This window comes from Strongylocentrotus purpuratus, unplaced genomic scaffold, assembly GCF_000002235.5.
Source record: "Strongylocentrotus purpuratus isolate Spur 01 unplaced genomic scaffold, Spur_5.0 spur5_scaffold_9, whole genome shotgun sequence".
Lineage (NCBI taxonomy): Eukaryota > Metazoa > Echinodermata > Echinoidea > Camarodonta > Strongylocentrotidae > Strongylocentrotus > Strongylocentrotus purpuratus.
This window is the reverse complement of record NW_022145615.1, coordinates 28,819,436-28,834,689: the sequence shown is the minus strand read 5'-3', so window position 1 is coordinate 28,834,689 and position 15,254 is coordinate 28,819,436. Positions and strand designations below refer to the sequence as shown.

At 35.8% G+C, this 15,254-nt stretch overlaps 2 protein-coding genes across 2 annotated transcripts; both read left to right on the top strand.

Annotated features, from left to right (window-relative positions):
- The first annotated feature begins 1,861 nt into the window (after window positions 1-1,861).
- Window positions 1,862-4,841, top strand: LOC105441099 (beta-1,3-galactosyltransferase 5-like). Its single transcript, XM_011671927.2, has 2 exons — window positions 1,862-2,643; window positions 2,968-4,841. Exons 1-2 carry the CDS (start codon window positions 2,533-2,535, stop codon window positions 4,135-4,137), a joined length of 1,281 nt encoding a protein of 426 aa, XP_011670229.1. The 5' UTR covers window positions 1,862-2,532; the 3' UTR covers window positions 4,138-4,841.
- A 1,273-nt stretch (window positions 4,842-6,114) lies between these two features.
- On the top strand, window positions 6,115-14,473 carry LOC100892401 (beta-1,3-galactosyltransferase 1-like). The gene is made up of 2 exons (XM_030976638.1): window positions 6,115-6,802; window positions 9,645-14,473. The coding sequence occupies exons 1-2, from the start codon at window positions 6,686-6,688 to the stop codon at window positions 10,707-10,709; spliced, it is 1,182 nt and encodes a 393-aa protein (XP_030832498.1). The 5' UTR covers window positions 6,115-6,685; the 3' UTR covers window positions 10,710-14,473.
- The last annotated feature ends 781 nt before the right edge of the window (window positions 14,474-15,254 follow it).

Below are 15,254 nucleotides of genomic sequence, written 5' to 3'. Positions count from 1 at the left end.
TGAAATTCTAATATAAAAATTGAAACCCAAATTTTTGGTTGGTATCTTTATTAAGTTTTTAAAGAATAATGTAATGTTATATAATTGCAGATCATGGTATTAGTGAATGTCATCATCTTTGTCAACTACATTAGTTTGTGAGTAATATACAATCATGACATATACTTAATACCATTTGAAAGTAATAGATCGTTAACCATTGCTTAGTGAAATGTGATCTACAAATTGCTAAAATGTACTTAAATGATAGTCATTAGTATATACGGGTTGCCAGAAAAAGCAGTTGTTTTTTATTGCTGCATTTGATTGCGCTCCTCGTCCACATTCCAATTTAATTAAAAAAAATTATTCATTGGCATCATCTTCAAATGTTTTAATAAATGTGTTTTGTTCTTATTTATATCACATTCATGGTATTTATTCTGATTATTTGTTCATCCTTTTATAATCTGCAACCGCCGAAGTATCTTATGTTACTCCTTTTTTTTTTTTACATAATGCTTTCGCTTAATCAAAACATTGGTGTCTAGTTGCTTTAAAAACAAAACAATATACATCGTAGAAGAGTGACTGGTTGAATGGATATGACGTTGGACTGATGCGAATGGGTGTATGATGTCATGTTAGTCATTCAATTATGTCAAGTTGAATATAAAATATGACTGACGTTTTTATGGTAACTTAATTCAATATCATAGTAAGGGATATTTGCAACAGAAGTATAAAGCAGTTGGTAGCCCATTTATATTTGTGAAACAAACGCAACGCAAGGAACAGTTCGTGGCTCGTATTGTGGAAGTACACTAGTTAAAAATGGAACAGAAAATTCTTTTTAGTAAACTGCATTACACGTTAACTTTTTTCACCTTATTTGCATTCATTAAACAAATGAAACAAAGGTTAAGCGCAATCACAACAACTAAATGGAATACGGAATTTATACAAATTACATTAACTCAACATTTTCATAGACCATTAAATGAAAAGATATTCTTTCTAGGAAAATAAGAAATATGACAAATATTAGTATAACCGTTACTGGCATATCCAACATAAAATTGTACCGACGCAAGGCGCCTTCCCCGGCTGAAGTGCCATTGGAAATTAATCGAATTTAAAACGTATCTACGGAACCCATACACTCCCCCCCCCCCCCCCCCCCCAACCCGAGGGATTCGGCTACCTTTTTGTAATCAATTACCAATTCCTCGTTACGCTACTGTGTGTGTCCTCATTTTGAGGGTGTTAGGGAGTGTCCTATTAGGGACTTTTAGATTTGCGTGGACTGATACGTGGTACTTCCATTCAAGGCAGTGCTTTAAAAGGACGTCGATCGTAGCATAGCCCTATTGTCTTCGTGCGAATCTAAAAGTCCCTAATGAGAGAAGTTTGCACAAAATGTCGTTAAAATAAGTTCAGAGAGGTATAAGTGAAGAAATCCACATAGGAAAATAGCTTCTTTAAAGAAAACAAGGGAGAATAGAGAAAGAAAAGAAGTCTTGACAAGGATTACAGACACATCAAGGATAATTTGATAAAGGAGAGTACCAACGTATTGCATAATACTCGCAATAATGCTGTAAATCATGAAGAATAAAGAAAGAAAAAAGCACTTCGTTAATAAGGTCACACTGGCATGGGTGAACAATGAGAATGATAATAAAGACTGAGCCAGTAACTATGTCACAAACCGATTAGAGCATAATTACGATGCACTTACAGCCTGTAATTATATCGTAATCATGTTTTACAAGTAGCCTACCTTCAAATAGTAGCGTTTGAGTGAGATGTGTTTAAAATGTATACAGAGCTCAAGATATGGAGAAGTGGAAGATTTTAATCGTATGATGATAAGAGATCTTCTCTTTATTTAGTTGGTGAGAGTTGAAGCCTCAAAACAGATCGGTATACCTCCTTGGTCCTCCGGTGTGGAATATTCATGGTGTACACAATTCTGAAAAGATTTCAGTTAATTTCTCTTTTTAAGCTGAAATTACAACTTCTCCCCTTATAAGTTTGCATTTGGGAATCAAGACAGTGCTTGCTGTGCAGATTTAGGCACATACTTTCTATAACTCCTTCAACGAGTCTGCATATACTTAACACTCACTGTAAGAAAAAACAAACAAATTATGCATACATAGAAACAAAAAGTATTTGTCTTAGTGCCGCGGTTGCCTTGGACAGGAGGTGAGCTATTTGGTATTAGACGATTATCTGGCTACCAATTCCGATCTGAAGGGAATCCTACTTATAATCATTCTTGAAAATAAATTCAGCAGTAGAGACGGCCGAATCTTCACATCAGCAGCACCACGCAATTTTGCTCAATGAATTCACATATTTTGCATAATGTTGATGTATATCAGGTTACAACGATATTGCAGAGATCTTGACGGTTTGAATTGAACATTTAATAGTTTGTCTCTCGTGAGGCCGTTTACAAAACACTATATTTTGTTGAGAAGAAACGTCATATTTGCGTAAACTACGTTACGCTGGTGATTTATTTAGAAGTTCCTTTCAACAAAAATGAATTTTACTGAAGGATACAAGTTGGTGGATGGTAAATCATTGAGGAACACACATCGTGATATCAGACACCACCGTTATCCTGATTTTGTCTTTGGAATCAAACCAAAGGTAAGTGATTGAAATAACGTTTCTGTTAAAATTGTCAGATTATGTATCAGACACTTATATTTTGTTATAGAATACATTTGGAAAGACGATGAAATAAAAATATGCTACATAATATTCAGTCTCACCATCCAAATATTTTAAAATCATATTGACCGTTAATGACAAGCAATACAATAACTGAATTCATTAGTAATCAATGATTTATTCATTAAGGAATTGTACTTTGTTTTGTTTGTCTTTTATAGAAAATGCATATTTAGATCATTATCCACATTGTCGCTCTAGATTCTTTTTTTTTTTAATTTATATTATTTTATCTTCTAGTTATCCATGGGCTTGCTCTCCGCCTTAGCCCGTGTCGCCTGGCCGCTCCTTCTCGTCACCATCTGCGTATATTTGTTGATACTCGTCGATAGTTTATCCAACAAACATCAAGTGACAACACGACAGACAGAGTCATTCCAAATATTGCAACAAATGAATATCACACTCTCAAATAGAACGTTATTACAAACCTCTCACGAGCTGAAAGATAATACCGACAGCACCGAAAGAATTCCTAAATATCAGCCTTACGTAACCAAAACTAAGGAGAACACATCCTACAACGGTGGAAATGGATTATATCTGAATGAAACCGTCGATAAACACGAACACAAATACATTCATAATCCATCTTTATTCTGCAGAAAGAAGAATTTGGAGCCCAAACCCATCTTTTTGCTTATCATGATTCTTACGGCACCAAAGAATATTATACGACGAAATGTCCTCCGTGGAATTTATAGGGCTGAAAGTGCATGGCCGCGATTAAGTAAAGGCGCTATTGAGACGGTGTTTTTACTTGGAAAGACAGACAATGGGATACTACAAAGTAACATTGATAGAGAGTCTGAACTCCATGGTGATATCGTTCAGGAGGACTTCGTTGACTCCTACGAAAACCTGACGATAAAGACGGTCATGGGACTCAAGTGGGTGACCTTTCATTGCCGTCATGCAAGCTACGTCATCAAATGCGATGACGATTCCGTTATCATTCAAGTGAGGTTTTTCGCAGCTTTCTTAAACTCACCAACGACAAACTGGGCGGCTGGCAACGCTCTCTTTGACTCACCGGTAGCACGAAACACCAGCGAAAAATTCTTCCTTCCGAAAGACTTCTACCCTTTCCCGACCTATCCTCCTTATCTTAATGGTCCTGGGTACATCTTATCTACTGATCTTGTGGAAAGTATCTACAAAGTAGCCATCACCACACCTCTCTTTCCATGGGAAGACGTCTTTATCGGACTATGCCTTCAGAAACTCGAAGTAGTGCCATACAATGTCGATACATTTTTAATGTTTGCTCCTAAGTACTGGCCTGTTAATTTGAAGGAGGACGGAATGAAACCATTTTGGGTTAAGGAATACTCGCTGATTACCAATATCGAACCAGAATACATACCGATGATTTGGGAAGCTGGTCGACTTAATTTTAAGAAATATTGATTATTATTATTTTATTTGGCATATCAAGTCACATAAATACAAAAATATAACAAACGTGAATTGAGATGAAATCAATAGAAAACATATATAAATATTGTAATAGCAGGTGCATCAGGTCAAGCTGCCCGGGTATCGATGCTCAATATATTATTTTTTTGTTATAGAGACTTTATTACAGTTCTGGCATTCGTTATAAATATCTACATATTCAACCATGTTTGAAAGATTCATAAGAGTAATAAAGAGCGGGGTGTTGGTAGACAAGTCGAATTATTAGAGCAAGATCTTTCAATGAATTGTGTCATGTCTCTGATCTATCGTGGTGATGTTGTATTGTGAATTTACCAGATGAACATTAAACACGTACTGTTAATTCTAATACAGTTACTTACATTCATAAATTCGTTATTACATAGTATAGCTGTTTACACAAAAAATGTACAGGTTGATTTATTAATAATTTGTCGTCGCTAATGAGACAACTTACCAGCTGGTAATAAAAAATTATCGACAATATAATTTTATCATTTTTTCTCCAGACGGGCGGTCGAATATATTGTTGCTGATTGAATACAAATCACAAACATATACGTATGTATTATAATTGTGTGCGAATCTAAGAAACAAAAACGAGAGAGGCCTATGGTTGAAAACATAGATAATGAACATGTTTATTAAAATGACTTAGAAGTTATACCTGATCAGGCATTATAATGTGAAGTTACCACTAAAAATTATAATTCATCCAGGTTTGTTATCATCCTATTATCTAGAGTGTTACCAAGGAGAAAAAAAATGTGAGTGAAAAATTTCTTTTCGTTGCTACCGAAATACATCTTTACTAATTTCAGCGTAAATATAGTTCTCACATTGAATTTGTATGGTCTGATTTTATTAACCTGGTTTTGATGTCGATAGAGTAAAAGATGTACTTGCGCTTTTCTTATAGCACACACACATTCATCGCTGGACTCTTTCTCTTTCTCGCTCTTTCTCTCTCTCTCTCTCCCTCTCTCCTTCTCTCTAGGTGCCACTTGCGCTTTTTGTTAATAGCACACACATTCGTCACTGGACTATTTATATATCTCTCTCTCTCTCTCTCTCTTTCTCTTTCTAGATGCCATTTCTGTCGACGTTTTGCTTTCCCACAACTCTCTGTATCTAGCCTTCGTCATGAGCTCCATTCCCTGGTCTATTTCACTCCGCCTTCCTCAATTGAGTCATCTCTGCGGATTGTCCATTCGTAGTACTCTTCATATTCGTCTTTCCTGTAAATGCCAGACTTTCCAAACCACATTTTCACTTCACTGGACAGCGTATGTAAAATGGTAATTCAAATCACGATTGTCTTGGACAGACACTAGCACACGAGGCAGAAAGGGAAGGGGGCATAGGGGGCTACAGCCCCCGGTAATTTCTATAATTACAACTCTTAAACTTTTCAATTTTCAGGCAACCACATCGCCACATATATTCGGACAGTCTGTGGTGAGACTTGTAAGTTCTCCATTTCTACGTCCTGCGGACAAAATCTAGACTGGGGGATAGGGGAACCCGGAGCAAAGTGGAACGCGGGGCAAAGTGAAAAACGCCCGGTAAATTTTTGTTTATGCTGCCATCTATCTAAGTTCAATAACACTGCAACGAGGATATGCATCGCTTTTTTTTTACCTGAGTTGCGTGAATACGTCAGCTATGTGTACTTTTTACGGAAAATATCGGTTTTTCATACATAAAAACCGATAATTAATATAGGTACATTATCTGCTATAATACTGTGTTTCTGCCGAATTATCACGAATGCCATATTAATAATGGATGGGCTTAAGCTTAACTTTATACATCGTAGCACCGCTAGTAATCATTGACCTACGTGAAGTAATGCTGTTCGGGGCAAAATGGATGGGGCATAGTGGGATGTGTTACATGGTATTTTACTTTGCCCAGGAGGTCCGGGGCAAAGTCAATTTTTAATATTTTTTGGAAGTTCATAGTATTTAATAAAAATGATTATTTGAGAAACATCGTTAGTGTCATCTGTTAGTGGAAGTCCAAAGGTAAAAGTATAGACCAAATGTTTTGCTTTATTTTGCTTTGTAATACTGTTCTGGTTGTTCAAATTTTGTTGGTAAACTTTGCCCTACCATCGCTGCGTACAGACCATTCGTGGATCACGCCCTCTTCGGCCTCCAGTCAGCTGCAAGTAGGAAAGGGAGCTACCTCGCGAATAAAATAACATAGGCCGAGACAGTATTTTTAATACTGCCTTCATTGAGCACGGTCATTCAAGCCTATAAGATCCCTTTGTATTTACCCACTCTACTATACCCTCTCTCATTATATCAAAATAAATTGCATGTGTAAACTTCAGTCACATAGACACGAATGCCATATGAGTAAACTACTTAAAATCTTCATGTGGAGATGAGATCGAGCGAAGCAGGCAGGGATTGAAGAAGGAAAACAAAATCGTATACACATCCGTGAGACTTCTACTGTAGATCCGCCTCTCTGTCTCTCTGTGATACGAGATCAGGATTTGAACAAAATGAATTTGGCAGAACGGGGTTTGTTGCGAGATGGAAGTTTATTTAACAAAAACAGGAGTAAGAGATCAGACCAAATGCCAGCTGATAATGGATGTTTGGAAAGAACGACGGAGAGGGTGAGGAGATGGCTTCGTTTATTTTCGTTAGTAGTTCGACAACCCTACTGTTTGTATTGATCCGTTAGCATGATTTGCGCAGAAGGGGGCAGAGTATTTTTAAACAGTTTACAAACAGAACATTGATTTGTTACATTATATTGTAAATTTTATATGATATATATGTTTCCAAACAGAATATTGATTTGTTACATTGCATTGTAAATTGATTTATATGTTTATAAACAAAATATTGATGAACATCAATGAACTTTAATAAATACAATACAATACATGATTATGCTGTAAATATTGATAGTGTACTGTCTTGTTAAGATCCCTTCGCAAGAATAGCCAAAATGACTAGTTGCTTCAAATAAACTGAGGCATGGGAAGATATGAATTAGTCCAGCGTTTTTCAACCGGGGTGCCGCGGCGACCTGTGTTAACAAGCAGTAGATGGCTCTGATATCACAATAAATTTTCTGCACAAAAGATCATGATTGGCAACTCAGAAATAAAATGTGTTAGTCAGGTTCGTAATCTTGGAGTTTTTTTGATGCAGGAATGACCATGAAATCTCATTCCATATTCACAATATTTGGAGGATCAGAAAATATCTGAATCAGAAAGCCACTAAGCAGATTCTTCATTCTAATATTACATGTTGTTTGGATATGTGTAATTCATTGTATATTGGCCTTCCTCAAAATCAAATAGCCCGTCTGCAACGAGTTCAGAACATGGCAGCTCGGCTCGTCACTCTCCGCAGTAGATCAGACAGTATTTCAGATATATTAAAATGTCTTCATTAGCTATCAGTCTCAAAAAGAATTATGTATAAGCTGTTACTCATTTCTTACAAAACACTTCTTCATTCTTCACCCCATTACTTGTACCAGATTTTGAAACCGTACATCCCACAACGGAATTTACGTTCAGGTTCACAGCTCCAGTTATGTACACCCAAAACCAATAACAAATGGGGGGACAGGGCTTTTGCTAACGTTGCACCCAAACTATGGAACACTTTACCATTAGAAATAAGACAATCATCATCAGTTGAAATATTTAAGAAGAAAGTTAAGCACCATTTGTTTATGTCATAGTTTTAATATTGTATAATTATGTCGTAGTTTTTATAGTGTATAATTATGTCGTAGTTTTAATATTGTATAATTATTTTGATGTTGTACAAGAGCGCCTTGAGCAGTCTTTTAGAATGGATATGTGCGCTTTATAAATTGACATTATTATTATTATTATTATTATCTGCATGAAGGGGTGCCGCGAGAGAAATTCACTTATGTTATTAAGTTTAGCTAAGCATGTAGGTTCAATCCAACACAGAACAAGTAGGTAGGTGTTACTCGGTTGAAGTCTTGTGCTCATCTGCTTTAGGCTTTGCCCAGCCCTGATTGATTATTTATCTTCTAATTTGCACATCTTATATTCAAATCAACTCTAAAATAACAATGACTGAGAACATATTCATAAGGAAATGTCCAATCACATTTGAGAGTGTACAACATAAATATTCAATAGATCAATCACCCAATGGGGAAAGGGATAGTATATGCAAACAAAATAAGGTGAAGCATAGAAAGAAGGTAATCTATAACAATAGAAGAAAAGAGCCAACTTGGGAATATAAAGCATGAAGGAGGAATATTGATAACAAAAGCAAGAGGGAGCAATGTTAATGAGAGTATACCTGATAGGCTATGGTACAGGTGGAACTGATGTTACAAGAGGTGAACACTGGCTTGGAGAAAAGTAAACAAAATAAAGCCTCAAAAATAGTTCACCACATTAACAAAATAGTAGGAATAAAATCTTGTGAAACTAAAACATTGGAAACTACTCTGTATTTTCATGAGGAAATCACATTTAAAAAAGGTTATCTTTCTTCCTCGCTGGCTTCGCTTGCTCGCAAAGTTTAGAAACAGGATCATTTTAAGCAGAGAAGTGCCCGAATACCTCCATATTGTGGCAACAGGGAGATATTGTCACCTCAATATTTTGACCACGCTTGTTCGCTTCATTCCCTCACAACATTTAGAAACAGGATAATTCTGGGCAACGAGTTGTTCGAATATCTTTATATTTTTGTATCGAGATGACTGAATATATGATATTCGTATTCATGTCAATATTCAGCAGCAAGGTGTGGTTTTGATGACAAAATGATATTTTGACAATATCAAATTAATTTGACCAGAAGGTTACTCGAACACATGCCATGCTATCCAAATATACCAATCGTCAGGGATAATAGTTTTACAGAGTAAATACATATCCAAATATTGATTTTTTTTTTTTTTTTTTGTTGATTTTTTTTAAATATTTTTTTTATAATAATTTTATTTAAATAAATATTTTCTGCTCCTTTTATGTAACTTAACATCGAGCATCTTAGATGCAAAACATAAATACAACTGATATTAACTGGTTTTCTAATCTTTAATATGATTTCGAAATAATTTGTCATCAGCTGTATGAAGATTTACTACAAATCGTGTCAAAATAACTATGCGTACGCCAGCCACTGAAGTGATTTTACAACAAATGCCTGGAATCTGGATGATGGAATTTCCAACTTTAACCCTGTACTCGGCTCCGCTTCCCCTAGCCTAAACCTTAACTGAACTTAAAACCCATATCGAATCCTTAGCCTTAACCCAATATCTTTGACGAAATACAACCCGAAACTTATAGCGCCGCATCAATTTGACAATCACCAATGGAATACAACTCTTTTGTCATACTATTTATTTAGAACGCTTCCTTTATTCATAATTATAACGTATTTTGTATAATCTATAATCTATAATTTATATCTTTGTTTTTCTGTCTTCATTAGGTGTCGATTCGAGCGTTTTCCTGCTTCGGTCGTCTTGTTTTGCCCATCCTGGTCGTCACCATCTTAGTCTATTGTTGGCTAGCCGTGAAGGGTATGTCCTATGTGCATCATGTTTCATTACGACATACACATACGACCTCAGTCCGGGAACGGGAAAACACTACCCTTTTATGTACGCGTCAGGAAGATTCTAAAGAAATAAATATTTGTATATCTGAGAGTAATGGGCATGCAGCAATTACAAACGAAAACAATGCTGATCAACACCAAAACGTAACGCCGTCAGATCTAAAAGTAGCCAATGGAAACGAAAATGGTTCGTATTTTACTAACCCGATTGATAAACATGATTACAAGTACATTCATAATCCGGAATCGTTATGCAAGAAGAACACTATTAAACCTCAACAAAACTTTCTTCTCACCATGATTACTACGGCACCTGAGAATGTGGAACGGCGAAACATCATTCGCTCGAGTTACGGAAACGAAAAGGATTGGGAAGCATTTGCGAATCACAACTTGACTGTCCTGACCGTCTTTTTACTGGGTAGGACGAATAACGCGACACTGCAAATGGACATCGACAAGGAGTCTGATCTTCACGACGACATCGTCCAAGAGGACTTCGTGGATTGTTATGACAACCTGACGATGAAGACAGTAATGGGACTGAAGTGGGTGACCAATCATTGCCGTCATGCAACCTTCGTCATCAAATTCGTTGACACCGCTGTAATCATCCAAACCAAGTTATATCAGCGGTGGTTATATACGGCTTTAATCGATGTCCCGAAGACAACATGGGCGGCTGGACAAGTTCGTATGGACGCAAAGGTATTCCGCAACACCGATGACAAGTTCTATATATCCAAGGACTTCTACGCCTTCCCGACTTACCCTCCCTATCTGGATGGACAAGGGTACGTCTTATCGACTGACCTGGTGGAAGCCATCTACAAAGTAGCCATCACCACACCCCTCTTTCCTTGTGAGGATGTCTTCATTGGGATGTGTCTTCAGAAACTCCATGTAGTGCCAACCAACATCAAGAACTTCGTATAAAAAACGCCCCAGGAGACTGGCCTGTTGATTTCGCAAAGAATGGGTGTTAGATTCAACAGGTTAAAATTTCTCTGTAATATCCAATCTCGAGCCAGACCAAATCACTATGATTTAGGAAATAGTAGAATGAAACTGAGATTTTTGTGAAGTTGAAAATGTTGAACCGACTATACTTAAATATATTCTAATGGAAAACTATAGGTATACAATTTTAAATTGATAACTTGCTGGTTTTAAGAATGGAGGTTCCGCCTATGTCATATAATATTTACATGATCAACCTGGAATAATAACTAAAGACAGAGAGAGGATGATATTGAGTTTGTGTCACTGACATTCTTAACAACATGTATAAATAAAGTGATAGAAAATTAGATTGAAAACTATATAAAGATATAAACCTCATCTGGAAAGTAAAGATTACAAACTCTGGACACAAGACGGCAAAATTATTGTCAAGAAACCGAACGGCGAAAAGGTGACTATTGTCAGAGAAAAAGACTTATCGAAACTAGGCATAAATTGTTGAAAAGCTGTGTTTCTTTGTCGAAATCTTATCTTATTTTGATTTAATGCATGTTCATTTCGTTGTCTGTGATTTTTGGCTAACAACGTTTATTTTCGTTATTTCATTTTTGTTTCGTTTACTATTCCATGTGAATTGTTTACATGCCAATTAAGTATGCGTGTGTATGTTGCAAGAAACCAGTGTTCCACTTTGTTCCACCTTTCAGTTAACTCAGCTTATCCGAGAACCAACAAGAATAACTCCTTTCAGCAGTACTTTAATTGACGTTATTTGTGTTTCTAGTTCAATGCTATCCAATGTAAAGCAATCTGGAACAATTTCAAGTGGACTAAGTGACCACTCCCTAGTCTATTTGATCCTTGGGCATATACCCCAAAAGCTAAGCCCGAAATCTTTTCATTTAGATCGTTTAGGCATTTTGTCGTCGAAGATTTTGTCGAAGACCTACGTAAAATACAATGGAATGATCTATTGTCGTCCGAAGAGGACGTAGAGCATTGCTGGGAGAAATTCAGTGAAGCATTCAAGGCATTAGCTGATAAACATGCTCCCCATGTTACAGTATGAAAGAAACTGAATGGGTCTCCCTGGATTACAACTGAATACCTGGGCCCCGTTCCTAGAAACCGTCATAAGTCTAACTTCTTGACTATCCCATTGAAACGTGTGTTATAGGATTAACACGCGTTTCAATGGGATAGTCAAGAAGTTAGACTTGTGACGGCTTCTAGGAACGGGCCCCAGGCTCTATCTAGGGATCGTGACTATTATAAAAGAAAGTTTGACAAACTTAAAAAAAAATCAGCAGAAGCAGGTCAGGAAATCAATGAACTTTGGAATAAATATAAACATCTCAGAAATAAATTAAATATATTAAATAAAAAGCTGAAAAGGGACTTTTTCCTCAACAAATTTCAACAATGTGCAAACAAATTGCAAGATTCGTGGAAAGTCCTGAAAAAATTACTCCCGAAGAAAAAGGTTTCAGTTAATTCGAATATTAACACAGGAACTCATATGACTTCAGATAAGGTAGAAATTGCAACGTCATTCAATGAATTGTTTGTTAGTGTTGGAAAACGACATTCTCCTCTTAACCAACAAAGTTTTAATTCCTTTAATACATTATCAAGGGTTGGATCAACATTTAAATTCCAAAGCATAGACTCGGAGTTTGTAAAAAGAGAACTTTGTTGGTCTGGATGACTTACATCCAAGATTATTGAAAATCGCTGCCCCTTTTATTGCTGAACCACTTTCAATAGTCTTTAACAAATCTCTAAGCTCAGGATGCTTCCCAAGTGATTTCAAAAGAACCAAGATTATTCCAGTACCAAAAAGTAGTGAAACAAGTGACATTGGCAATTAAAGGCCAATTTCTTTATTGTCCTGTCTGTCAAAGATACTTGAAAAGGCAGTCCATGCCCAGCTTTATGAGTATCTCCAAGAATACAAACTGCTATCTCAGCGCCAATCGGGTTTTCGCCCAAAGCATTCAACTGCGACTTGTCTAATTGAAATAACCGATTACTTGTTAAACAATATTGACTGTGGTTTGATAACAGGGGCGACTGATTTCTTGATCTCAAAAAGGCGTTTGATGTTATATCTCACGAAATATTGTTATTAAAAATGCCATATTATGGTATTAATTCTGTTGAATTAGACTGGTTCTCTTCATACCTAACGAATAGGCAACAATGCGTCTCATTTCAAGGTGTCCAAAGCAATTTTTCTACAGATTTACTCTGGTGTGCCACAAGGGTCTATTTTGGGCCCACTCATTTTTTGCTTATTTCTTAGTGATATGTACGTGTAACTTGAAATTTAGTAAACAAACCAAAATTGCTCTGTACGCTGATGACGCGGCACTGTTTTGTAAAGGTAACAATTTAAAAAGCAGTCAGAAGAAACTACACAAATATTATGATTTACTGCGTAAATGGTTTGAAATAAATAATATGGAAATAAATGCAAAGAAAACTAAAGTGATGGTCTTTGGAACGAAACATAAAACTAAGAACCAAATTTTGAAAATCTGTCATGGACGAGACTATCTTGAGAATGTTACCGAGATCAAATATTTAGGCGTAACCCTTGACCAAAGTCTAAGTTGGACACCACACATATTGAATGTGACTAATAAGATTAATCGGGCTATTGCATGCACTAGAAGGATTAAGAGTTATTTGAATCAAAGCCTACTGAAACATCTTTATTACTCCCTCATTCTTCCACATATAGATTATTGTGCAGTTGTTTGGGGCAAGTGCAAAAAGAAAGATTTACTCAAATTGCAGAGGACGCAGAACAGATATGCAAGATTAGTCCTTAATGCAGACTATCTAACCCCAAAAGACAAAAGGCGTAAATATTCATAATTGAATGACACACGCCCTTAAGACTAAAACAACAACAACAACATCCTCTTCAATGGCAAAGTGTTGAAAATAGAATCAACTACCACTACTGCATTTTCGTCTACAAAATACTCAATAATCTAGCCCCTTATTATTTAGAACCTTTTGCTTGCAAACGTCCAGTTTACTATATGTTACTCGTCATTCTACCTTAAATCCCTTATCTATCCCGAAACCCAAGACTGAATTTAAAAAACGATCTTTTTCTTTCATCGCTCCAAGCATCTACAACAATCTACCGACTCATATTCGCACGGCAACTTCACTCCAAATGTTCAAAAACCAAATTAAATCACTCCCTCCTCTTTAATGCATGCACTGGTATTATATCATGACTTATTACATTTAGTTTTGTTTGTTTGTAGTTGTGTAGTCTGTAGTCGTTTTATTTCTTACCTTTTACCCTTTTGATTTTATGTCTGTTCTTTATGGCATGTGTATTGTATATGTATTTTGTATTGTATCAATAATATCTTAAATGTTTAATATTTCAGGCCTTATGTTCACTTTGATCTAGTTTTTAAGTTGTTTTAGTTCTCTTATGGTATGTTGTGTATATAATGTCTTTGTTTTCTACAATGTATTCTATTTTTTGTAAATCTTTGTATGTACAGGGCTCTTTTGTAAAGCAGGCCTCTGGCACTGAAAAGACTACTCTGTTTTTAAATAAAATTGAATCTAGGCCTATATATAAATGCAATGCAATAATACCTCTTGCGTATAACCATTTCATGCGTAATGGCATGTTATAACGATAATGGTATTTTTCTATTAAAATTGTTGATAATTAAAAAGGCTTTTGCTTATGCACTATATATTCTTGTTTCTTCATTTATTGGGTTATACGGAGGTTATATCTACTAAAGCTAATAGACATTAAGCACGATGTGATTGAGAGCAGGGAATGACAGATAATTTAATTGCAAACTCACTTTACATGGGAGTAGTCTGGAGCTTATGAGCTCATGCTACATTTTGTTGTAACATGGTGAATATGGGCGAGTGAAATTTCCCAACCACAATTCTAAGTTATACAGTGCGTCCGAGAAAAAAACGAAACCGAGAATTATCGATGTTTTATCATAACTTAATCACAATTATAATTAATAAATGACATATATTTGTTAAGCTTAGATCCGCTTCTTTCATTTGATGCAACTCATAATATGCATATTTCACGCACGAGTGATTAAAAACAATTTGAAGAGAGGGTACCAAAAAATCATTCGGCAGACGGTATTTGAATTTCAAAGAGAAAATCACATTTCTAGAAATTCATTTTCTGCCCTTTCATATGACAACTCAATCAGGAAAAATGAGCCAGGAATAAAAAAAAATTTTAAAAAAGTTCTGTTTGTTTAAAGTAATGCTTGCATTTCCATAATTTGATTAAATAAATTCGTTTTCACTAGCTGCCTGCCTGAGGAACAAACAGAGTTGACAAAAGACTTAACTCCGTTTGGTTGACGATCAGCCATGCTCAAAGACTGAGACGAAAGACGAAAATAACAAAAACAATATGATAAAGTGAAATACAAAATTAAATGAAAGCTTAGTGTTTAAAGACACCAGAAGTTTATGCCACTAAAAATTGTG

Coding starts and splice junctions, on each gene's coding strand:
- LOC100892401 (XM_030976638.1), top strand. CDS start 6,686: ATGAATTTGGCAGAACGGGGTTTGTTGCGAGATGGAAGTTTATTTAAC. Junction 6,803..9,644: donor TGGAAAGAACGACGGAGAGG/GTGAGGAGATGG, acceptor TGTCTTCATTAG/GTGTCGATTCGAGCGTTTTC.
- LOC105441099 (XM_011671927.2), top strand. CDS start 2,533: ATGAATTTTACTGAAGGATACAAGTTGGTGGATGGTAAATCATTGAGG. Junction 2,644..2,967: donor TCTTTGGAATCAAACCAAAG/GTAAGTGATTGA, acceptor TTTATCTTCTAG/TTATCCATGGGCTTGCTCTC.